Source organism: Camelus ferus, chromosome 4 (genome assembly GCF_009834535.1).
Source record: "Camelus ferus isolate YT-003-E chromosome 4, BCGSAC_Cfer_1.0, whole genome shotgun sequence".
Taxonomy (NCBI): Eukaryota; Metazoa; Chordata; class Mammalia; order Artiodactyla; family Camelidae; genus Camelus; species Camelus ferus.
This window is the reverse complement of record NC_045699.1, coordinates 2,841,692-2,866,583: the sequence shown is the minus strand read 5'-3', so window position 1 is coordinate 2,866,583 and position 24,892 is coordinate 2,841,692. Positions and strand designations below refer to the sequence as shown.

Sequence of the window (24,892 nt, the reverse complement as noted above, 5' to 3'; positions counted from 1 at the left end):
AGACCTCCATATCCATGGAATCCCCATCTGCAGAATCAGCCAACAACAGCAGATTGAAAATTTTTTAAAGAAAGTTCCGAAAAGCAAAATTTGAATTCACCAGAAACTATTTATGTAGCATTTCCATTGTATTTACAACCATTTACATAGGATTTACATTGTATTAGGTATTATAAGTAATGTATATGGGAGGATATGTGTAGGTTATATGCAGACACCATGCCGTTTTATAGAGGGGACTTGAGCATCTGCAGGTTTTGGAATATGAGGGGGTCCTGGAACCAATCCCCTGTGGATACTGAGGGACACCTGTACCAAGATGGACATATCCTGGGCCACAAAACATCACATAAAGTGTAAAAATTGATTTACTTTAACAAATTTTTAAAAATTGAAATTATGCAAAGTATATTGTCTGACCACAGTGGAATCAAACTTAATAAGAGAAAGTTAACAGAAAAATCTCTAAACACTTAGAAAATAGCGTACTTTTAAATAATCTGTGCAACAAAAATGATGTCTCAAGGGAAATAAAAATGCATGAAAGTGAATGAAAAGGAAAATACAAGATATCAAAGTACGTAGTGCACAGCTGAAGTTGTCCTTAGAGAAAAGTCTGTAGCACTAAATTTGTGTGTTAGAAAACAGGGAGTCTGAAGTCAGTAATCTAAGGTTCTGCCTCGAGAACTTAGAAAAATAAGAGCAAAATAAACTCAGAGGGACAAATGGAAGGGCATAATAAAGACAGGAACAATAAAATTGAAAATAAAAAGAACAGAAAAGTCAGTGAAATAAAGAGCTGATTCTTAGAAAACAATAAAATTGAGAAACCTTTAGCAAGACTGGAGGAATAGAGTAGACACAAATTACTGGTATCAGGAATGAAACAAGGGATATTACCACATCGTCTATAGCCATCAGAGAATATCTACCTATAAATTTGACTGCTTAGATGAAAAGGGACTGATTCCTTGAAGAACAAAAACTACTTTAATTCAGCCAATATGGAATAATTTGAACAGGCCAAAGTTCAATTTGCAATTTAAAACCCCCCACAGAGACAATCTATAGGCCTGGTGATGTTGCTATGGAATTCTGCCACATTTTTAAAGAAGACTTTGATTTCTTAAAATAGGAGTGAGGACTTTCCAATTCACTTTATGGAGCAGGTATGATGCTAATAATAAAACTAGATAGACAATAGAAAAAATGAAAACTACTGGTCAACATCTCTCATGAATATAGACACAAAAATCCTTAAATTATTAGCAAAATGAATTCAACAATATATAAAAACAGTTATATACCATTACCAGGTATGATTTACTCCAGGGATGCAAGACTGATTCCATATTTGAAACTCAGTCAAAGTACTGTCCATATTAACAGGCTGAAGAAGAAAAACTACATGATATAATTTGATGATACAGTACAAGCTTTTGACAGAATTCAATAGCCATTTGTGGCAAAAAAAATTTTTAGAATGATAGAAACTTGGGAATTTTTCTACTTGATTGGGGACATCTAAAAAAACTATTGGTAACATTATTTTTTGTTGTTGTTAACATATACATAACATTTTCATCCATTTTAAGTGTCGACTTCAGTGGCACTAAGTACATTCACAACATGGTCCAGTCATCACCATTCTCCATTTCCAGAACTTTTTCATCTTCCCAGAGTGATAACTCTATCCATTAAACAATAACTTCCTATTCCCCACTCCCCTCCAGTCCCTGGTAACCTCTGTTTTACTTTGTTTCTATATTGTCTGTTTCAGGTACCTGCTGTAAGGGGACTAAAACAGTATTTGTCCTTTATCACTGGTGTTTTTCACTTAGCATAATGTTTTCAAGAGTAATCTCTGAGGAGGGAGGGTATAGCTAAGTGGTAGAGTATTCGCCTAGCATGCACAAGGTCCTAGGTTCAGTCCCCAGTATCTCCATCAAAATAAATAAATAAGCCTAATTACTTCCCCCCAAACAAACAAAAAACCCCAATAAAACATTTAAATAAGTGAAAAATAAATTTAAAAAAAGAGTAATCTCTGATATAGCATTTTCTTCTTTTTTAAGGCTGAGTAATATATAATTGTGTTGTATATACATACTGCATTTTTTTTAATCTACCTGTTGGTGGACATTTGGGTTGTTTCCACTTTTGAACTATTGTGAAAAATGCTGTTATGGACATTGGTGTACAGGTATCTATTTGAGTCCATGCTTTCAATTCTTTGGGGTATGTACCTAGGATTGAAGTTGCTGGATCATATGGAAAATAGAACTGTTTAACTTTTTTTTTTTTTGTATATTTAACTCTTTGAGTAATTGTTGAACTCTTTTCCATAGAAACTACACCATTTTACTTTCCTCTAGAAATGCACCAAAGTTCCAATTTCTCCATACTCCGCCGAAATTTGTTCTTTTCCTTTTCTTTGGTAATAGCTTTCCTAATGGGCATGACATGGTATCTCTTTGTGGAACAGTATTCTTAGTGCTTTGAGATGGAATGCTTTCCTCTTCATCAAGAACAAGGCAAGGATGTCTGCTCTCACCACTCTTCACTGTTGTGTTAGAACTCCTACAATAAGGCAAGAATGGGAAATAAAATACTTACAGGTTATAAGGCAAGAAATAAACCTGTCCCTATGTGCAAATGCCATGACTATATAGAAAAATCTCAAGGAATCTAGGAGAAAAAAATACTCCCAGAGCTAATAAGTGAGTTCACCCATGTTGCAGGATTCAAGATAAATATACAAACAATTTATTTTCATATCATAGCAATGAACATATGGTCACTGAACTAAAAATACAATACCATTAAAATTACTGAAAAAAAAGAAGAAATTCTTAGATGTCAGTTTAACACAACATATATAGGATTTGTACGCTGAAAACCACAAAATGCTGATGAAAGAAATCAAAGAACATCTCAGTAAATTGAGAAACATATCATGTTTGTAGATTTGAAGAGTCAACATGGTAAAGATGTCAGTTCTCCCCAGATTAACATACAGATTTAATGCTAATCTTACCAAAATTCCGGCATGGTTTTTTGATAGATACAGATAAGATTATTCTAAAATTTATATGGAAATGCACATGCTCTAGAATATCTAAAATAGCCTTTAAAGTGAGGAATAAAGTAGGAGCAATCAGTCTCCCTGATTTCAGGCCCTGCTGTATATACACAGTGTTCAACACTGTGTGTTTCACAGCATCATAGTCACAGAGATCAATAGAACAGAACAAAGAACCCCTGAAAAGACCCACCAGCAATGTGGGAGGAGGATTATTGTTTTGAACACAGGGCACCAGGGTTCAGGCTGAAAGCAGGATCTATGGATCTCACGTGGGTGCCCCATGAGAATCTTACTGCTGCCTTGGCCCTGGTTAGTGGCTTAGGTTAAGCTGAGTAGTGGGCATGGATGGCTTCTGGATGAGCAGCGATGTGTTTGTATTATAGGCATTAATGGCCTTCAGGGATGTGGCTGTGGCCTTCACCCAGAAAGAGTGGAAGCTACTGAGTCCTGCTCAGAGGATCCTTTATCGGGATGTGATGCTGGAGAACTACAGTCATATGGTGTCTCTGGGTAAGGAGAAATCTGTCTCATGTCTTGGACTCTCTGCCTGTCTGCATGTTAAGATTTTTATATAGCAGCCATCATGCTTTTAGCTCAGAAAGAAAAATAGTATTTTTCCTACACCCCCAGAGAATGTCTGGATTCTGTAGAGTTGAAAATAGTGAAGTGTTTGTGTGTGTGTGTGTGTGTGTGTGTGTGTGTACGTACACATGTGTATGGTGTCTGACACTGCATTTCCAGCCCTCTTCCAAAGCTGAGCCCTCCACCAAGGTGACCTTGCCTCAAATGGGGGAACGTTTGTATTCATCCAAGCACAGTGGAGACTCAGTACACCGCCTTTAGATCCAGGCTTCATCGCTCCTGCCCTTAGACACTCCCTCTCAGCATTCAGACAGTATTTGCCCCCGACTTGGTGCTTCCCTGCCTTGACTTCTGAGTTACTGCACTCCCCAGCTGACTCTGAGTTCTGTGACGGCTTCTTAAACCACTAACCAAGGTCACCTTGGTTTTTTTCCCTGTGAGTAGGAATTGCCTTTCCTAAACCAAAACTTATCACACAACTGGAACAAGGCGACGAGCCCTGGAGAGAGGAGAGCGAATATCTTCCGGACCTTTGTCCAGGTGAGTGGGAAGCAGCAGGCAGACAAGGAGACAGGGCAGGGAGGCGCTTGGCTGGTGAAGAAAGAGGAGCCTCTGAGAGCTTCTGGAGAGGAAGCTCTTCTGCAGGCCTCCATTCTGTGCTCTCCTGCTCAGCCCAGACAGGGCTTCCCTGGAATCCTCCCCAAGGGAGCCACACTCTGCTCACTTGGTATCCCTTTTCCAGCATGTCTAGGAGCCTCCTATTCTTGAACTTTTGTGGCTGGGCCTAATCTTCAACACAGCACTTGAGAATAAGTCATCTGCCCCTGCTAGAAACTGTCCAGTTACTGCTGTTAACCTGGTAACTGTTCGCTGCCTCAGCTCTACTTCATAAATTCCCATAACTTGTTTCTTTTATTTTATGATGGATTATTTAAGATTACAATGGGGTGTGAAGAATTATACAGTGAATGCCAGTATTCCTTCCCTTCAGCCTAAGAAATAGACCGTTATAAGACCAGGTGACAGTCCTGTCCCCTCCCTGGTTGTGTCCTGCTGAATCCCGCCCCTGAGAATCTGACTTCTGCATCAGCATGCCAATCACTGCCTTCATCCTTTTTCATTCATTGGGGGGGGGGCTTTCAACTATATAGAGAGTTGTTTTGCATGTTTGTAAACTTCTCTGCACATAGTGTTATATTGTATACCTCCTTCTGGAACATGCCTTTCCACCGGCTTTATGTGAGATTCATGTTAAAATGTGTAGGTTTAGTTTACACTTTTAAAAACTGTTTTATACAAATCAATTACATGAAAATTTTCATGTAGTTGAATTATCAGTTCCCTTCTTTTGGACATTTAAGTTATTTCCAATTTTCGGCTATTCAATAATGTTGCTATGTATTCTTGTTACTTCCTTGGAAACACATGTTAAGAGTTTCTCTGAAGACGCATACATGAGAGCACAGTGTCTGGTCCGTAGGCGTGGGTGGCTTCAACCTGATTGTGTTACACCGCATCGTGTTCTGAAGCTGTTCAGTGCTGTCTTATATTCCCAGCAGCAGGGATGAGTTCTTGTTCCTCATCTTCGTGTTTTTCACCATTTGTTTGGTTTGTGGTGAAATTTCAGAGGGGTTTGGCCTCCTAGTGAGCACGAGCATCTTTTCCTGTGTTGACTGGCCACTGGTGCCTCCTTTTCTGTGACTTGACTGTTCAGAGTAGTTCCCTACTTTTGATTTGGGCTGTTTCTGTTACTGATTTGTAAAGATTCCATTTTGGGAACATTTATCTCTTTAATCCAATTGGAATTAGTTTTATTTGAATGTTGGGAGGTAAGGATAAATTTTTGCCTGAGTTATCTTTTTTCAGTGTTTTATTGTCAACATTCCTGGCATATTATTTTTTTATTTTGTTTTGTTTTGTTTTTTGCTTCTAAATACAACTATATATCTGGACTTGGACTTTATAGCAAACTCAGTGTTTTTTTCAAAAAGAACTATTATATAAGCGATAATTATGGTATAATAAGAAATGTTATTATGGTATAAGGTATTATATGGTATAATACTTAAGGGATAATTGTAAGTTATGTTATCAAATTATAAAATTTACTGCATATATTTAAAGTGTAAAAGTTGGTAAGTTTTGACATACATGCACAGCCATGAAGCCACTGCCATGTTCCAAATCCCAAACATACCTGTCACCCCCAGAGTTCCCTTGTGGCTCACTGTAATCCCTGTCTCCTGCCCCTCCCTGTCTTCCCCCTCCTCCTGTACCCAGGCAACCACTTAGCTGTTTTCTATCATAGATTTGTTTGCATATTCTAGAATTCATGTAAATTGAATCGTACAGAATACATACTGAATTCTTTCACTCAGCATAATTATTTTGAGTTTGATCCCTAATGTTGTATGTATCAATAGTCTATTTCTTTTTATTGCTGAGTAGTGGTATAGAGATCACAGTTATGTAACCATTCATCTACTGAAAGGCATGTGAGTAGTCTCCATTTTCGACAAACACAAATAAATGTTGTCTGTCCAAACATTCATGAAGAATCTTTGTGTAAACATATACTTTCATTTCTTTTGGATAAATACCTGGCCCTGGAATGGCTGCGTTGTACGATAGAGTGTATATTTTTTAATGAAACTCACAAAGGGTTTTGCAGACTGGCTGCACTGTGTCACATTCCCACGAGCAGTAGATGAGAGTTCCAGATGCTCCGTGTATTTGTCAGCAGTTAGTAGTACTATTTTAACTTCAGACATTTTCATAGCTGCGTAGTGGCTTCTTACTCTGTTTTACTTGGCATTTGCCTGATGACTGATGATGCTGAGAATCTTTCCATGTGCTTATTTTACCATCTGTGTATCTTCTTTGGTGAAATGTCTTCTCAAATCTTGGCCTATTTAAAAAGTTGATTTCTTATGTTTTTATTATTGAATTTTGAAAGTTCATCATATATTCTGTATAGAAGTCCATTATCAGATATTTGATTTATGAATATTTTCTCTGTGGCTTTTGATTCTCTTAATAGTGTCTTTCAAAGAGAAGTTCTTACCTTTGGTGAAGTCCAAGTTTCAGTTTTTTTCTCTCATGAATTTAACTTTTGGTGATGTATTTAAGAAATATTTCCTAAAATGAAAATCAAAAAGAGTTTCATATGTTTTTTTCTTTTTAGAAGTTTTATAATTTTTACTTTACGTTTAGTTTTATACCCTGTTTTGGGTAAATTTTTATACTTGGTACCAGGTCTAGATACAAGTACAATTTTTTTCTCATAGAAATATCCAAATTTTCCAGCACTATTCTTGAAAAGACAACGCTTTCTTTACTGAATTTCCTATGCACCTTTGTAGTAAATTAGTTGTGTATGGGTATTTATATGGACTCTGTTTTTTTCAACTTCTCTCTTTACCTGTCTTGATGCCAATACCACATAGTCTTGATTACTGTAGCTTTATAATCAAGTCTGGAACTTAGAAGTATAAATCCTGTGACATTTTCTTCAAGTTGTTTTATTTATGCTAAAACATAGTTATTCTAGTTATTCTTTGCATTTCCACATGGATTTTAGAATGAGGTTGTCAATTTTCACACACACACAAGACACAAAAAAGCCAGCTGTGATTTTGATTGGAACTGAGTTGAATCTACATCAGTTCAAGGAGAACTTACATGTAAATAACATTCTGATCACTTCTCGGCCTTTTGGCTAAGATCAAGTGTAGTCTCCGTTCTTATCAGTTTAATAGCACTCTGTCATCCAATATATGAACGCAATCTGTCTCTCCATTTTTATGGGACTTCTTAATTTCTGTCTGTCAGCATTATTTTGTAGTACACAGGTCTTACGCATCTTGTCAGATTTACCCTTCTGTGTTTCATATTTTTGATGCTATTTAAGGTACTTTAAAATTTCAGTTTTCAGTTGTCTGTTGATATAATTTAGAAATACAGTTAGTTTATGTATGATGACCTTGTATCTGGTAATTTTGCAAAACCTACTTCTCAGTCCTAGTAGTTTTGTAGATTCTGTCATATTTTCTACGTAGATGATTTTGTTATTTGTAAATCAGTGTAGTTTACTCCTTTCCATTCTTCATGTCTTTAATTTATTTTTCTTACCTCGTTGCACAGGCGAAAACATCAGTGCAGTGATGAATTTAAGTGGTGAGAGTGGACATCCTTTCCTTGTTCCTGATCTTATGGGCAGTGCTTTCCTCCTAAGTGTAAGTTTTATACCTGCCCTTTCTCAGCTTGACAAACTTCCCTTCTATTCCTTGTTCAGTGAGTTTTTATTTGGAATGAGTGTTGGGTTTTGTCAGCTGTTTTTTGGCATCTGTAAAGATGCTAATATGTGTTTTTCTTTTTTAATCTTTCTTTTGGTAAATTATATTGATTGTTTTCCTGTTAAACCATCCTTGTATTTCTGTTAATACAATGCACTGACTTTATTCAGATTTCTCCACTTTTACCTTCACTTTGTGCGTATATGTATGTGTTTTTGGGTTTTTTTTTTAAACATTTTTTATTGATTTGTAGTCATTTTACAATGTTGTGTCAAATTCCAGTGTAGAGCACAATTTTTCAGTTATACATGAACATATATATATTTTCATTGTCACATTTTTTTCTCTGTGAGCTACAATAAGATCTTGCATATATTTCCCTGTGCTATACAGTATAATCTTGTTTATCTATTCTACAGTTTTGAAGTCCCAGTCTGTCCCTTCGCACCCCCGCACCCCCTTGGCAACCAGTTTGTATTCTATGTCTGTGAGTCTATTTCTGTTTTGTATTTATGCTTTGTTTGTTTTTTGTTTTTGTTTTTGTTTTTGATTCCACATATGAGCGATCTCATATGGTATTTTTCTTTCTCTTTCTGGCTTGCTTCACTTAGAATGACATTCTCCAGGAGCATCCATGTTGCTGCAAATGGCGTTATGTTGTCGGTTTTTATGGCTGAGTAGTATTCCATTGTATAAATAGACCGCATCTTCTTTATCCAGTCATCCATTGATGGACATTTAGGCTGTCTCCATGTCTTGGCTATTGGAAATAGTGCTGCTTTGAACATTGGGGTGCAGGTGTCATCCTGAAGTAGGGTTCCTTCTGGATATATGCCCAGGAGTGGGCTTCCTGGGTCATATGGTAAGTCTATTCGTAGTCTTTTGAGGAACCTCCATACTGTTTTCCACAGTGGCTGCACGAAACTGCATTCCCACCAGCAGTGAAGGAGGGTTGCGTATATGTATGTTTATTTAGTTCTGTGGAACTTATACATGTACGTTCATGTAACTACCAGTATATTCAAAGAAACAGGACAGTTCCATCACAAGGATTCCTTGTGCTATGTTTTTATAGCCATAGCTCACTCCTCCCCAACCTCACTCCCTCCACCTTCCTCTGGCAACTACTAATCTCTTCTGTCTGTACCATTTTGTCATTTCAAGAATGTTATAAAGGAAATAATATTGTATGTTACCTTTTGGGATTGCTTTTTCTCATTCAGCATAATTCTCTTGGGACCCACCCAAATGGATCTCGTGGGTCCATTACGTGTATCAATATTTCATTCCTTTTATTGCTGAGTTGTAGTCTGTGGTATGAGTGTACTACATTTTGTTAAACCATTCACCCATTGAAAGACTTTTGGGTTGTTTACAGTTTGTGGCTAATACAGATAAAACTGTTGTGGTCATTTATGCGTAAGTTTTTGTGTGAACATAGCCGTTTCATTTCTGGGATAAATGCCCAGAAGTGCACATTGCTGGGCCGTGTGGTAAATACACGTTCAGTTTTGTACAAAAGTGCCATAGTCATTTCCAGATCACCTATGCCACTTTACATTCCCACCAGCAGTGCTGGAGTAATCCAGTTTCTCTGCGTTCTTTCCAGAATTTGGTGTTAACACCGTCTTTTACTTTGGCCTTTCTGACAGATTTCTGAAGAGGATGCATTTCTGTGTAGCTGTGAGCCTCTAATAATTTTGTTGTGAGGTCTGTTTTCAGTATGGATGGTTGTCCCATTTTTCTTCTGTGTGTGTTGCCTGTTATCCCTTTAATTTGGGGTGTGGCCAGTGTTGCGATCAGAGCCTGCCCTAGTTGCTGAGCGGGACCTCCTTTTTGTTCTGTGGCTGTCACAGCCCTGACAGGGGTGGGTCTGTTCCCCTTTTCTTTTGCTGGAATGGAGGCTTCCAGACTCATTTCTGAGCTGTGGTGCATGGTAGACAGGAATGGGGCGCTTCAGGGACTCTTTGTTGACTCTGCCCTTGTCCCTGCTTTGGCCGTGGGAATCATTCTGACAGATTTCTAGCAATGTCTCAGTTGGTATGAGTGGGGAGTTTAGTGCAAGCAGTTCCTCTCAGAGAGAGCTGGGTAGCTGAGCATATCTGAGCAAGTGCACTCTATCAAGGCTTTACTCTTGTTGGAAAAGAGACTTGTGTTCTCCCCATGGGCAGCTTAAGAGCTTAGGAGTCCCTGATCATGGGTGGCCATTGCTGTCATTTTGTGAGGTCTTCATGGCTTGTCCTTAGCATCTACTCATTCCCTTCAGATGATGTCTGTCCCTCAGAGCGGTTGCTGGGTGTGAGTATGTCTTAATATCTGATGTGACCACTGAGTGGTCTCGGCAAAGACAATCAAGTGGAGAGAGGAAAAGGATGGTCTCCTGGGTCGGCTCCTGTGGGTGGTCACCAGGCGGGGACCCACAGACTCAGGTCCAGGGTGTCCACTTGAGCATCTCCAGACACTGCAGTTGGAAAGTGCCAGTTCCTGGCAATTCACCTCAGCTTGGTGGGCCCCGTGAAAGATGTTTGGCTCCTAGAGTAACGGGTAGCATGTATATCATTCATTACTGAAAGTTGATTATTCTTTCTTTTAAGGTGGGGCTTACTTACAGGAAATGCAAAATCTTAAGTGTAGTAGTCTCTGAATTCAAACAATGGATATAACTCGATAACCCAAACTTTATCAAAATACAGATCATTACCCTTGGGGCTCATCCCTGTAAACTCTTGCCCTTATCGGAGGTACCAGTGTTCTGATTTTATTTCACAGTAGATTAGTTCTGCCTGCTGTACAATTTTTCGTAAATGGAATCCTATAATAATACTTTTTTGTGTAAGGTTTCTTTCGCTCAGTATAGCTTTTAAGCACATTGTTGCATACATCAGTAGTGTGTTCTTTGTTTAACACTGAATAGCATTCTGTCATATGAATATAGAACTGTTTATCCATTCTCTTTGATAGACACCTTGATAGCTTCCAGTGTTTAGTCAGTTTGTAAAAGCTGCTATCAACATTCTTATGCTAATTTTTTGTTTGTTTTTGGTAAACCTTTGTTTTGTTTTCTTTGGATAAATACCTAGGGTATGTGCTGGGTATATGAGTTTCCTTCGGTTGATGTAACAATTTACCACAAACTGAGAGGCTTAAAACAAAGAAATTTATTCTATCCCAGTTCAAAATCAACCTGTTTGCAAGGTTAGTTCCGTCTGGAGGTCCTAAAGGCCAAGCTGTTCTTTGCCTTTCTTCTAGCTTCTGGTGGTTGCTGTCAACCTTTGGCTTGTAGCTGCATCACTCCAGCCTGCCCCTGTAGTCACATATCCTTCTTCCTTCTCTGTGTCTCTGCATCCAAATCTCCCTCTCCTTGTACGGATACCAGTCAATGAATTACAGTTCACCCTAATCCGGTAGAACCTCATCTTAACTTGATTACATCTGCAGACTGTATTTCAATATAAAGCCACATTCATATGTTCCAAGTCAAGATTAATTTTGGTGGGATAATAGTCAACCCAGTACACTGGGTCATAGGGTAACTGTATGTGTAGTTTTATAAGAAATGACTAGACCTTTCCCAAAGTGATTGTACAGTTTCTCATTTCCATGAACAAATGTATGAGGGTTCCTGTCACCTCGCATCCTCCCTGACAGTTTTCATTTTATCTCTGGTGTCGGATGTGTAGTGGTATCTCGTGTGTGTTTCCATCTCCCTGATTGTTACTGATGTGGAACACTTCTATGTACTTTTTAATCGTATGTGTGTATATATATATATATATATGTTTACTATAACTTACTTTGTGAATACATTCAGATCTTTTGTATTTTTTAAAATTAAGTTTTATGAGTTCTTTATTAATCCTGGATACCAGTCCATTGTCATTTGTCCATTTTGCAAATATCCTCTCTATCTGAAACTTTTCTGTTCCTTTTCTTAACATAACTTTTGATGAGATGTTTAACATTGAGGAAGTCTAATTTTCTTCTCTTTTTAAATTCTTATTGTTATGAAAATAATCTATATTTTCTCTTAAGTGCTGTATGGTTTTAGCTTTTATATTTAGATCTGTGACCCATCTTGAATTAACTTTTGTGTATAGTCTGAGGCAGGAATCAGTGTTTTTCTTTTTCATATGGATACAGAGTGGTTCTAGCACCATTTGTTGAAAAGTCTTTCCTTTCACTCATTGGATTGCTTTGTTGAAAATTCAGTGATGGGCTAAGTATGGGTCTGTTTTCTGTTCACACTTTCTGTTCTGTTGCTTTGATTAATGTGTCTGTCCTTTAACCAAACCACACTGTCTGTATTACTGTAGGATCACAGGAAGCCTTGAAGTCAGGTAGTGTAAGTTCTCTTCCTTTGTTTTCTTTTTCAAGATTGCTTTGTGTAGTCTAGGTCCTCTGAATTTCCACTTAAATTTTAGGATCAGCTTCTCACTTAACAAAAAAGAAGAAAAGAAAATGTGGGCTATGTTTATTATTGAGATTTTAGTGTATCTATATATAACTTGGGGGAGAAATTACATCCTACCAATATCAAGTTTTACAAACCACTACCTAAATCTTTTCAAATTCACTTTAGCAAAATAAAAATTTGTGAGATGCAGCTAAAGCAGAGCTTAGAGGGATAGCTATAGCTGTGAGTGCTTACAGTGGGAAAGAATAAAAGGTCTGTGATCAGTGAGTTAAGCTTTTGCCTTAAGAAGCTAGAAAAAGAGGAGCAAAATAAATACAAAGTGAGTAAAAGGAAGGGAAGAATGAAAATAAGAGCAGGAATCTATGAAATATAACAACAGAAAGATGTGCTAAGCCTAAATGCTGATTGTCTGAAAAAATCAACGGAATTATATATTGCTACGTAGACTAATCAAGAAAAAGAGAAAGAAGACATTAATAATCAATCGGGAATGGAAGAGAAGTTACCACTACACTTCAGACTTTAAGACGATACTAAGAGGATATCATGCACAAGTTTATACTAACAGATTGAACACCTTACACGAAATGGATACATTTTTGAAAAATACTGCTGACACAGGATAGCACAAACTGAGAAATACTGTATTTATGAAAGTAATTAAGTTGGTGGTGGATCTACAAACCTGTACTAGTTATAAAAAACATTCCAAACTGAATCCAACCATGTTTAAAAATAATTACACACCATGTGCCCAGTGGAATTTATTTTACATATGCAAAGCTCAGCATTAGAAAATGCATACTGTAGAATACTAGTCACTTCATATTTATGTACCCTCTGATAAGATGGAAGCTTTCTGTTCAACTCTCCTACTTTGAGTTCTCACCAAAATCACATTTAATATCCATATTTTTACCAACTGTCCCTTCTTGTAAATTTAGGCTTTTTCTAGTATGCACCTCAATACTCTAACAGCCTTCACCACCTAGTTCCAAAGCCACTCCACAATTTTAGATACTTATTATAGCAGCATCCCACTTCTTGGTACCAAAATCAGCATTATGGTTACTGGGTAACAGAACCAATAGGATGTATATGTATACACACACACACACACAAGAATGTGAGGTGTATTATAAAGAATTGGCTCATATGGTCATGGAGGCTGAGAAGCCCCAAGATCCACGGTCAACAAGAAGAAGACTGAGGAGAGCCTATGGTATAATTCCAGTCCAAAGGCTAGCAGACTCAACAGCCAGGAAAAATTAGTGTTTTAGTTCAATTTTGATAGGAAGAACAAACAAACAAATCCCATCCCCCTCCCCTACCCCTCACCCTCTCCTGTCACAGCTTGAAGGTAGGGTGGAAGTGTTCCCTCTTATTTGGGAGAGGGTCAGTCTTTCACAGTATTCAGGCCTTCAACTGATTGGATGAGGGCCACCCACATTAGGAAGAGTAACCTGCTTTACTTAGTCTTTCCATTTAAATGCTAAAGTCTTCCAAAAACATCCTCAGAGAAATACCCAGAATCATATTTGACTAAATGTTTGGGCATCCTGTGGCCAGTAAAGTTGATACATATAATTAACTATCACATTTGCTAATATTTTTTTTTTAATTGAAGTATAGTCAGTTTACAGTGTTGTGTCAATTTCTGGTGTATAGCTTAATGTTTCAGTCGTACATGTACATACATACACTTGTTTTCATATTCTTCTTCAAGATACTGAATATAGTTCCCTGTGCTATCCAGTAGAAACTTGTTGTTCATCTATTTTATATATAGTAGTTAGTATCTGCAAATCTCAAACTTCCAATTTATCCCTTCCCACCCCCTTCCCTCGCTAGTAATGTTTTGTATAGCCTTTATTTTTTATCGTCTAAAAATCACTGAGACGATATATTATGAAAGATGTTCAATTTCCAGGGATTAATTCTGATTAATGCTGAAAATGTCTTCTTTATACATGTTTGGACGAAGTTTCAAAATTCTTTAAATGGTTTAAAAGCAGGGAATGCACAGCATTCTTTCTTCTCTGGTAATCAATTCAGTGTCTACGGCCATTCATTTTTTCTCATTGCTATACTTTTTTTCCTCACAGTTGCAGCTGCAGAAGGAAAAATTTCTTTAAGGGGCCATTAGACATGATTTTCTTTTTCTAAAATTTCTTTTGGAACATTTGAGTTCACGTCCAATTACTGAAGTAATTACTGGTCTGAAAAATCAGTTGGCACAAGAGCAGCTGTAGATTGTAAAATAGTTTATAAACTGAGTAATTTGAATACATTGTGTAAATTTTTATGATTAACTGAAAAGCATTACCTTGATAAAATTTTACTTTTTATTTCTCCCTTTATTGAGCAATTTCTGTATGTTTAAAACCATGTTAAGGATTAGGGTTTCCCAAAGTGGACATTGTAATTCTTGTCATTTTTAGTTAAAATTTGACACATTACTAGATAGGCACAAAAATAATGCTCAGTGCTCTTCTTAGAGGCTGTGACTCCCAGAAGAGCAGCATTAACTGTTTCTGAATCAGTCGCCACATTGAACACAGAAGACCCTGAATGGCACACCTACAACGATATGCAGTTTACCACTGATCTTAGACTTTGTGATCCAGCAGGAACACAAACAAGCCAAGGAGAATGCAGTGTCTGCCTTTCTCTCCCCATCAAATCCCAGACAAGTTGACAATAGTGCAATACGGGAAGCTCAGCTGTCGGAACTCCAGAATTACAACCATGTATTTATTGGAAGCTGCTGGCCAGAAACGTACATACCTGCCCGTGAGTTTTGAGAATGTGGACAGCCTAACTCCACAAAATAAACTGATAGTTCACTGAGCTAAACTAGAGTACACTCGCTGATGAGAAAGCAACCATGGTGGGTGCCTGATGGCCGGAACTGCACGCCAAGACTGAAGGGATGTTCAGTTTCACAGTGGAAGTCCAGTAGGGTCAGCACTTATGAATACTTACCAAGGCCATTTCACAGGAACCTCTAGATGCAGCAACACAGGCACACCCATACAGAGGGTGGGGAGGGGAGGGGAACTACGTTTAATAAGCAGTTCGCTGAGGAGGAAACGTAGGGGGTTGAAGTGTTAGGAAGGGATTGCATGGTGGCTGTTCTTGTCAGTATTGAAAGCTAGCATCTGAGACCAGGTGGAATCAGTACTCTGTAAAGGGTCACATAGTAAATATTTTAGGCTTTATGTTCTTTGTTGCAAGTACTCACCTTTGCCATTGTGTGTGAAAGCTGCCATGGACACTACGTAAAGACTGAGTGTAGTTGTGGTCCAGTAGACCTTCATCTGCAAAACAGCTGGCTGGCTGTAGTGTGCTGACCCATGTTGTTGGTAGTTCATAAAATACACCTCTTTTTTGGTTGGTGAAGAAAGCATCGGGTGAATCTGGAAAGCCTAGTGTACTGAGTTTATTTAAGGTTCATGCTATTTTCCATCAGCTTCAGGTGGACAGAAGTAAGTGAAATGGAATAAGGCAAACAAGTTTGATATCTCCCTGAGCTATTTTAGGTGGAAGAATTTCCTTTCACAGCAGTTTTTGAAACACTGAGAAAAGCAGGTCTAGAACTGATTGGGGTCACCAAGAGCCAGAATCCTTTAAGGGGTTGCAGGCCTAGACTGAGTCTCTGTGTTTCACTGCCAAGTCCACACACCATGAGAGAGAACCCAGCACGTAACCCTCTAGGAAACCCTTGTTTAGGAGAGGAAGCACCTTCAGTTCATTTCTCACGTTGGTCTCTAACCTGTCCTCCCTACTGCCTACATCTTGGGTACTCTAGGTGGAGAGACTCCCTTTTTTGACTTAAGTCTTTCTTTTAGGAACAGTCCTGTAAAGAAATTTGTAGGAAGTTATGTAGTTTTAACTCTCGAAGAAAAGCATATGTTTATAGATATTGTTTGCCTCAGTGTTAATGACCGTGGCTTGTAAGATAATCGTGCTGGGGAAGTTGTAACTCTAATGGCAATGATTTACATGGCTAGAGCTGCCTGCGATGCTTTCTTGAAACTGTTTAAGCCAGGCTAATATTTAGAGCTGGCTCATTTGTGGGTTTGATGTGTTATAAAAGGATATGTATTAATGTGTCACCATGGGATGGAAGGTACGTCTGCTGAAAATCTTTGTTGTGTGAGCATCTGAGGAGTGACTGCTGGAGAAATGTTACCGTCCACAAGGTACCTGTTGTGAATCTGATTTAGACTTTTTCTCCAGCAGAACCAAGAACAGAATTCCAGCCCTGTCTCTGCTGCCCGGTGGCTTTTTCCAGTCCAGAGTTCCTCAGTCAACATGTTCTATGCAGTCACTCCCCTCAGATCTTCCCAGATTCATCTGCAGCAAGCCACTTCTTCGAAGCTCCAAGCTGCTTGAATGACAAAGCAGAAGATGGTGAGAGAGAAAGCTCTGGCACTGTATTTGGGAGGCTGCAGCTGAGCAGGACTTCGAGAGCATTCTTAATCCCATCTCAAGGTCAGACAGTAGACCAGGAATGCAACAGTGGTGGAGGAATAGAGCGGGGCATGAGCCCTGAGGAGGCAGACACAGTGTTGACAGAGGCAGACATCTCAGAATCTGGAGCAGTCATATGTGAAAAATTCAGACTAGGACTTAGCCCAGAGTCAAGCCTCTTTACTCTCCCAAAGCATCATGTGTGTCCTGAATGTGGCAGAAGCTTCTGCCAGAGGTCAGACCTCATCAAGCACCAAAGAACCCACACAGGGGAGAAGCCATATAGCTGTCAAGAGTGTGGGCAAGGCTTTGGCCGGAAGTCCTCTCTAACCATACACCAGAGGAAACACTCAGGGGAGAAGCCCTACACGTGCAGGGAGTGTGGGCGGCACTTCAGGTACACGTCCTCCCTAACGAACCATAAGAGGATACACTCCGGGGAGAGACCCTTTTTATGTCAGGAGTGTGGGCGAAGCTTTCGCCAGAAGATTGCCCTTATCCTACACCAGAGGACACACTTGGAGGAGAAGCCCTTTGTGTGTCCAGAGTGTGGAAGAGGCTTTTGCCAGAAGGCATCACTCCTCCAACACCGTAGCTCACATTCAGGTGAGAGGCCCTTCCTGTGCCTGGAGTGTGGGCGTGGCTTCAGGCAACAGTCACTGCTCGTCAGTCATCAGGTCACACACTCTGGGGAGAAGCCTTATGTCTGTGCTGAGTGTGGGCACAGGTTTTGCCAGAAGGTCACCCTCATCAGACACCAGAGGACACACACTGGGGAGAAGCCTTACCTGTGCTCTGAGTGTGGGCGTGGCTTTAGCCAGAAAGTCTCCCTCATGGGCCACCAGAGGACACACACAGGGGAGAAGCCTTATGTGTGCCCTGAGTGTGGGCGTGGCTTTGGTCAGAAGGTCACCCTCATCAGACATCAGAGGACGCACACAGGGGCGAGGCCTTACCTGTGCTCTGAGTGTGGACGTACTTTTGGCTTCAAGTCACTTCTCACCAGACACCAGAGGACACACTCAGGAGAGGAGGCTGAGGTGTATAAAGTATGTGAGCAAAGACTTGGTCAGAAGACCCACCTCACTTCTGACCAGAGGACATACTCAGGAGAAAAGCCATGTGTGTGTGAAGAGTGTGGACGTGGCTTTGGCTTCAAGTCAGCCCTGATCAGACACCAGCGGACCCATTCAGGAGAGAAGCCATATGTGTGCCGGGAGTGTGGTCGTGGCTTCAGCCAGAAGTCTCACCTCCAGAGACATAGGAGGACCAAGTCTGGCCATTACCTCCTGGCACAAGAGCTATTCTGACATTGCCTTTCCTTTCCCTGTGAGTGTGAAGATGGCAGAAATCACTAGGAAATGTTCTGCTTTCCTGAAATAGAGAAAAAAATTTTTGCTTTTTCTTTCAGTGTTTATTAGATAGTTGGTCTATCATTTAATTTCTTAGCAGCAATCCTCTGTATGGACTTTTGTTTTAATAAACTGCTTGTTTACAAGCTTGCACACCTAGTTGTGTACCTCATTCACTCATCTGTCAAGAACCGCAAGGTATTCAACCTCTAGGGAGACGAGAGAATCACTGTATATTTTGTTCTAGACCATAGTTTCTCTCTTTCTGTAATCTCCAGAGCCCTATAAATACCCAATCTGACTTGGCTGTGTCCCCTTACCTTGGGCACTGAATGGTCTCTACAAGATAATTTTCCCCAGGTCCAGATACTTTGCTGGTTTAAAATCTAGAGGCAATAAAAAATTAATAAAGTTTAGTGTACAAAATTTTTTTTAAATTTACATGGTGAAAAATACCATAAGTGATATCAAAAGACAAGTAATTGGAAGGAAGGTATATCAACATATAAATCAGCTTCTTTCCAAGTTGAAGAGTTAATATACCCACTTTATAAGAACTATTAAAAATCAACGGGAAGATACCAGATGTCCTATAGAATAATGGACAAAAGACATGATCAGTTTACCAAAAGAGGTATAAACTAATGAAAAGATATTCAGCTTCACTGATGATAAGAGAAAGGAAAATTACAACTGTACTGGGATACCATTTCTCACTCATCAGCTTGACAAAAACTCAAAAGCCTGGCAGTACACTGTATTAGTGAGGATATGAGGCAACAAGCATTTTCATACATTGTTGGTGGGAATGCAGAATGGTAGAAACCTTTTAGAGGAGAATTTGGCAATATTTAAACTGTATACACATACCTATTGACACAGCAAGCACACGCCTAAGAATCTATCCTGAAAAGTCACTTGCAGTTTTATGAATACACACATGCACATGGTTATTTTTCACAGCATTATTTATAGTTGCAAAATATTGAAAACTGCTTGATGTTGAAGTACAGAAAACTGTATACGCTGGAGCATACACACAATGGAGTAAAATACATCTGAGAAAAAGACTGAGGAAGAAAATACTAATGAAACATTATGGAGGAAATGTTAAGTGAAAAAAGCAAAGTGCTAAAAGCATATAGTTTGTTACTTGTGTAAGAAAGAAAGAAAAATAATGAACATAGTCTTTGACTGTATCCTCAGTCTTGGGCAGACAGGATGTATGTATGTGTAAGAATTACAAATAAGTCCTAAACTCTTCAGTAGATTTGTTTCTCATAGCAGGATGGTAAAGCAGTTTTGAAACTATTTTTATGCATTTTAGGATTGAGCAAATGAATTCATGTGTCTGTGTTGTTGGGGGCCAGGATTGTCTTCATGGAAGGAAAGTCATACAAATGTGGAATGGGACAAAGCAAGGAAGAATCCCATAAGAATGAGCAGGATTTGGAAGTATTGGTGTGAACTTCAGATTCATAAGATTTGTACCTGTGTGTCCATGCATATTTGTGTACATATTTGTTTGCATATGTATATATACACACATGCATTTTCTACCTCTGTCTGCTGAAAAGACCAAGAAGCAAGAATGCTCCAGTAGCAGTAAGCACATCTAGCATCCAGATTTTAGCCTCTAATGCCATTTTCCACTGGTGGAAACCCTGGCTTCTTGGATTACTGGCTGCTTCCAGGGTTAGGACAGGGTAAGTCTGAGATGATTCCGGATCCAGAAAGACAGAGTGAGTTTGAAGGGATTCCCACCCACTGGCCAAATCTGGGACAATTTTAGCACCAAACTAAGTGCACTAATGACTTAAACCACTGGGAAGGGAAATAAAAAGAGAATCTTACAAGCCCGTAACAATAATAAATACATAAGTAAATGAAGTCTACTATTTACAGTAGAATGCCAGTGGAAACTGATAACTTCACTTTTTTCTCCTAATACTAACATCTTACATAATCATGGTACCCTTATTAAAGGTAAGAAATTAATATTAGGACATCATTGCTAGAAAATGTATATTATATTCAGGTTTTCCACTATTGGCCTTTTTTTCTGATCTAGGATCCAATCGAGAATCTGACACTGCATTTAGTCATCATACCTCTTTAGTCTCCTCCAATCTGTGATAGTTTCACAGTCTGTCTTTTACAGGTATTTTGTTGAATGCCCTTCAATTTAGGATTGTCTGAAGTTTTCTCAGTAGACTCACATCATGGAATTTTAGGAAGAATACCACAGAAATGAAGTGTCATGATTGTACCATATCAATGGGTACATGATACCAACATGATTTATTCCTGGTGATTTTAACCCTGGTCACTCAGAAAAGATGGTCTTAGACAGGCTTCTCCACTATACACTCAACCATTTTTCTTTTTGCATACCTAAGTAATTGGTAAGTGCAGCTCATACTTCTAGGAAGAGGAGAATGGACCTTGTGACTAGAAGGACAGCATAGTGACAGTGCTTCTTACATTCCCCCATCCTACAGAAGAAAGTGGCCCAGTATTTCCTGGCTCTGAAACTATCAAAAGGCAGCCCATACAGGCTCATTCCTCCCAGGATGGAACAGAAATCCTGCTGAGCTCAGCAGCACCAGTTCAGGATACAATGCAAAATTAACCACCGTACCAAGAACCAGGAAATCACAAATTAGTAGAGACAGTCAACTGACACCAATACTGAGATGGGATATTAAAGCAACAATTGTGAAAATGCTTCAAGCAATTACAAGTTGTCTTGAAACAAAGGAAACAGTACAAGATTTTAACAAAAAGCAGAAGTTATACAAATAATCGGATGGAAATTACAGAGCTTTAAAATAGAAATTTTGAAACTCATTTGATAAAGTCAATGGTATGGTAGATATGACAGAAAATGGAATTGAGAATTGAGAACAGGTCAATAGAACTTAGCAAATCTGCACAAGAGAGTAAACAGCCTAGGGGGGAAATAAGAACCTCTGCGACAAGGACAAAAAAGCTAACATTTATGTTATCAGAGTCCCAGAAAGAAACAGTGGGATTGAAAAAATATTTAAAGATGTAATAGCAGAAAACTTCCCATTTTTAGCAAAAGATGTAAGTGTGCAGATTCAAGAAGCCAAACTGCTATGAAGTAAATCCTAAGAAATCCACACTAAGACATCATAATTAAATTGATAAAAACTAAAGACAGAAAGATCTTGAAAGCATTGCCCACAAGAGATAGAGGGAACACAGCAATTTAGATGACAGAAGATATCTCATATGAAATAATAAAGCTCACAAGGAGATGGCACAACATTTTTCTTCAAGTGCTAAAAAACTCAACTGCAGATTGTATATCTAGTAGGACTATGCTTCAGTAATGAAGTAAAATGAACATGTTTTCAGATGAAAGAAAACTAAAGGAATCTGTTGCTAGCAAACCTACCCTTCAACAATGGCAAAAGGAAGTTCTTCAAGTGGAAGTAGATTATAAAAGAAGGAATACTGTAGCATCAGGAAGGAAGAAAAAATGAAAAGAGCACAAATACGAGTAAATATGCTTCTACCCTCAAGTTTTTTAAAATCACACATGAGGATTGAAGCAAAATTTATAACATCTGATACTCTATAAAGTGATATTTAAAAGTGGAAAAAGTAGAGGGGCCTAAATGAAAGTAATATTTTCACACTTCACCCCAAGTGGTAGTATATTATAAGGCACATATATTGAAATACTCTGAGCAACCACTAAGAAAACTACAAAGGGATACACACACACACACACACACACACACACACACACACACACAAAACACTAAGAATGAATCTAAATGGAATCTTAAACAGTTTGTCAACCCACAGAAAGGCAAGAAAAAAGAAACAGAAAAATGAGACCCAGAGGAAACAAATATAAGATAAATAATCAAACAGCCAACTTAAGCCCTAACATATCAGTAAGTAAAAGTTCTAACTACAGCTTTTCATAGGAGAGATTGTGAGGGTAGATTAAAAAGCATAAGCTAACTATATGATGTTTATCAAAGTCAATGACGTAGGTAGATTGAAAGTAAAACAAAAAGACATACCATGCAATCATTAATTTTAAAAATCAGAAGTTTCTATATTAGTATAAGATAAAGTAGACTTCAGAGTGAAGAAATTTACTAGAGGCAATCAGGGACATTACTTAATAATTAGGAATCATTCGAGGAAGATAAAACACTCCTAATGTGTACAAATCAAATCAAAGATATGAAGCAAAAACTGATAGAGCTGAAAGAGAAATCGAGAAAATTCATTATTATTATTGACAATTGTTGGTATTGTTCTATCTGTTGTTAGTCTGTCATCAGTTGATAGAACTACTGGAACAAAAATCATTAAGGATGTAGTAGACCTGAACACCATAATCAAACACCAGGATCTAATTGATATATATATAGATCACTCCGCCTAAGAACAGCAGAATACATGTTTATCAAGCACCTGTGAAGCATTCACCAAGACAGTCCATGTCCTGTGCCATAAAACACACTTCAACAAATTTAAAAGAAATTAAATGATTAAGAGCATGTCCTTTAACCAGAATGGAATCAAACTAGATATAAATAATAGACAACAGGAGAACTCCCAAAGATGTTGAAATACGACAACACAGTACAAAGCTGTAAGTCAAATAGAAAGTCATTTCAAAGGAAATAATTTTTAGAAACACATACAGCACTTAATGCAAAAACAACATACCAAACTGGTAGAATGCTGCCAAAGTCAGGGTGAGAGGGAAATTTATAGCATTAAATGCTCACATGATACATAGAGAAATGGTTCAAATTAGTAGTTTAAATTCATACCTCAAGAAACTTGAAAAAGTGGAGCTAAATAAACCCAAAGGAAGCAGATGGATGGAAATAATAGAGATAAAAGGAGAAATCAATGTGATTCAAACAGAAACACAAGAGAAGGAAACAAAAAGTCAGTTCTTCTAAAAGTAAAATAAAGTTGATTAATCTCTTGTAATTATGACAAAGAGAAGAGACGATACAAATAATATCAAGAATGGAATGGGATATCACCATAGATCCTGTAGCCATTAAAAGGGTAATAAGGGAACACGATGAGCTGTTTTACTATACTCATGAATTCTGTCTTGGACAACATGGACCAATTCCTCAAAAAAGTCACATACCAAAATTCTAGACAAAATAGATGATCTGAACAGTTACACAACCATTAAGGAAACTGAATTCATAGTTTAAAATTTCCTGAAAAAGAAGTCTCAAACCCAGGTGATTTCACTGGTGTATTCTACCAAACATTTGAGGAATGATTAATACCAATTTTACACATTCTCTTCCAGAAAATAGAAGAGGGAACGTTTCCTAATTTTATGAGTCTAATACTATCTTGATATCCAAAACAGACAAAGAAAGTGTAAAAATGTAAAATTATACACCACTGTTTATCATGAAGATCATGCAAGAATCCTCACAAAAAATTAGCAAATTAAATTCAACCGTGTATAAATAGAATGGTACGTCATGACCAAGAATTTGTTCCACATATTCAAGAGTGGTTCAGTATTAGGAACTCAGCAGTGAAAAGCAGTGAACTGATGAAAAGAACAACCTGGATGAATTTCCAGAAGACGATGCTGAGTGGAAAAAGCCAATTCTAAGAGGTTACATATTGTATGATTCCATATGTGTAACATTCTTGAAGTGACAAAACTTTGAAGAATATAGTAATGCTCCTGGGTTAGAGGTGAGGTTAAGGGAACAGGAGGGAGGTGGGTAAGACTAAAAGGGCAACATGAGGGATCTTTGTGGTGCTGAAACTTTTGTGTCTTCACTCTAGTGGTGGACATGAGCATGTGATAAAATTGCATGATATAAATACACACATACAAATTCATATATGTGAAGCTGGGAAACCTGAATATGACTGATGAATTGTATCAATGTGAATATTTTTGTTAAATTCTTGTACTATAATTTTGCAAGATGTTGACATTGGAGAAAACCATGAAGGGCACAGGATCTCTCTTATTTCTTACAATTGTGTGTGAATGTATAATATCTCAAAATTAAAAGTTTAATTAAAAAAAGGAACAAAGGTCTATTTTAAGCCATTTAAAACTATGTAGAGACTTCTGGTCTGATCTGGATGTCCTCCATCCCATTAAGGTTAGAGTAGAATTTTTAGGATGCATTTTAGGCCTTTTTTGTTTTGTGAATTTTACAAATTGGGTATTTGGGTTAGTTGAAACTCACTTATTCTTGCTACATTGAAGGAGTTAATGGTGCAAGATAAAGAAAAGATTCTTCCTGGTTCCCAATGCACAGGCCTTTCTCCTCACTGCAAACTCTCTTAACATGATGGTTAATTCTTTGCATCAACTTGCCTGGGGTGCAGTGCCCAGATATGTGATCAGCCATTCTGGATGTTTCTGTTAAGCTGTGTTTTGAATGATATCAACATTTAAATTGCTCAACTTTGAGTAAAGCAGATCACCCTCTATAACATGGGTGGGCTTCATTAAATCATTTGAGGGCTTTCATAGAACAAAACTAATCCTCCCCAAGCAACAAGGAATTTTGCCAACTGAACTACCTTTGGATTCAAATCACAACTCTTTCCTGAGCTCCAGGCTTGCTGGCCTCCTTGATCAGACTTTGGAGTCACTGTCCCTCCAAAATTGAGTGAGCCAGTT

General features: G+C 38.2%; 1 protein-coding gene and 1 non-coding gene across 11 annotated transcripts in view; both read left to right on the top strand.

Annotated features, from left to right (window-relative positions):
* ZNF169 (zinc finger protein 169) overlaps nt 1–18,357 on the top strand; it is a 102,201-nt gene extending 83,844 nt beyond the window's left edge. For 9 of the 10 annotated variants that reach the window (XM_032477388.1, XM_032477396.1, XM_032477390.1 and 6 more), the window contains 3 exons: nt 3,469–3,595; nt 4,112–4,207; nt 16,619–18,357. In XM_032477388.1, the coding sequence (XP_032333279.1) occupies nt 3,469–3,595; nt 4,112–4,207; nt 16,619–18,162 (1,767 nt within the window). In that variant the 3' untranslated portion in view covers nt 18,163–18,357. The remainder of the gene's footprint in view (nt 1–3,468; nt 3,596–4,111; nt 4,208–16,618) is intronic. The other variant, XM_032477387.1, reaches the window with a different exon arrangement.
* On the top strand, nt 7,366–7,548 carry LOC116663411. Its single transcript, XR_004319663.1, has one exon. It is a non-coding gene; the product is annotated as a U2 spliceosomal RNA (small nuclear RNA).
* Nucleotides 18,358–24,892: the final 6,535 nt, after the last annotated feature.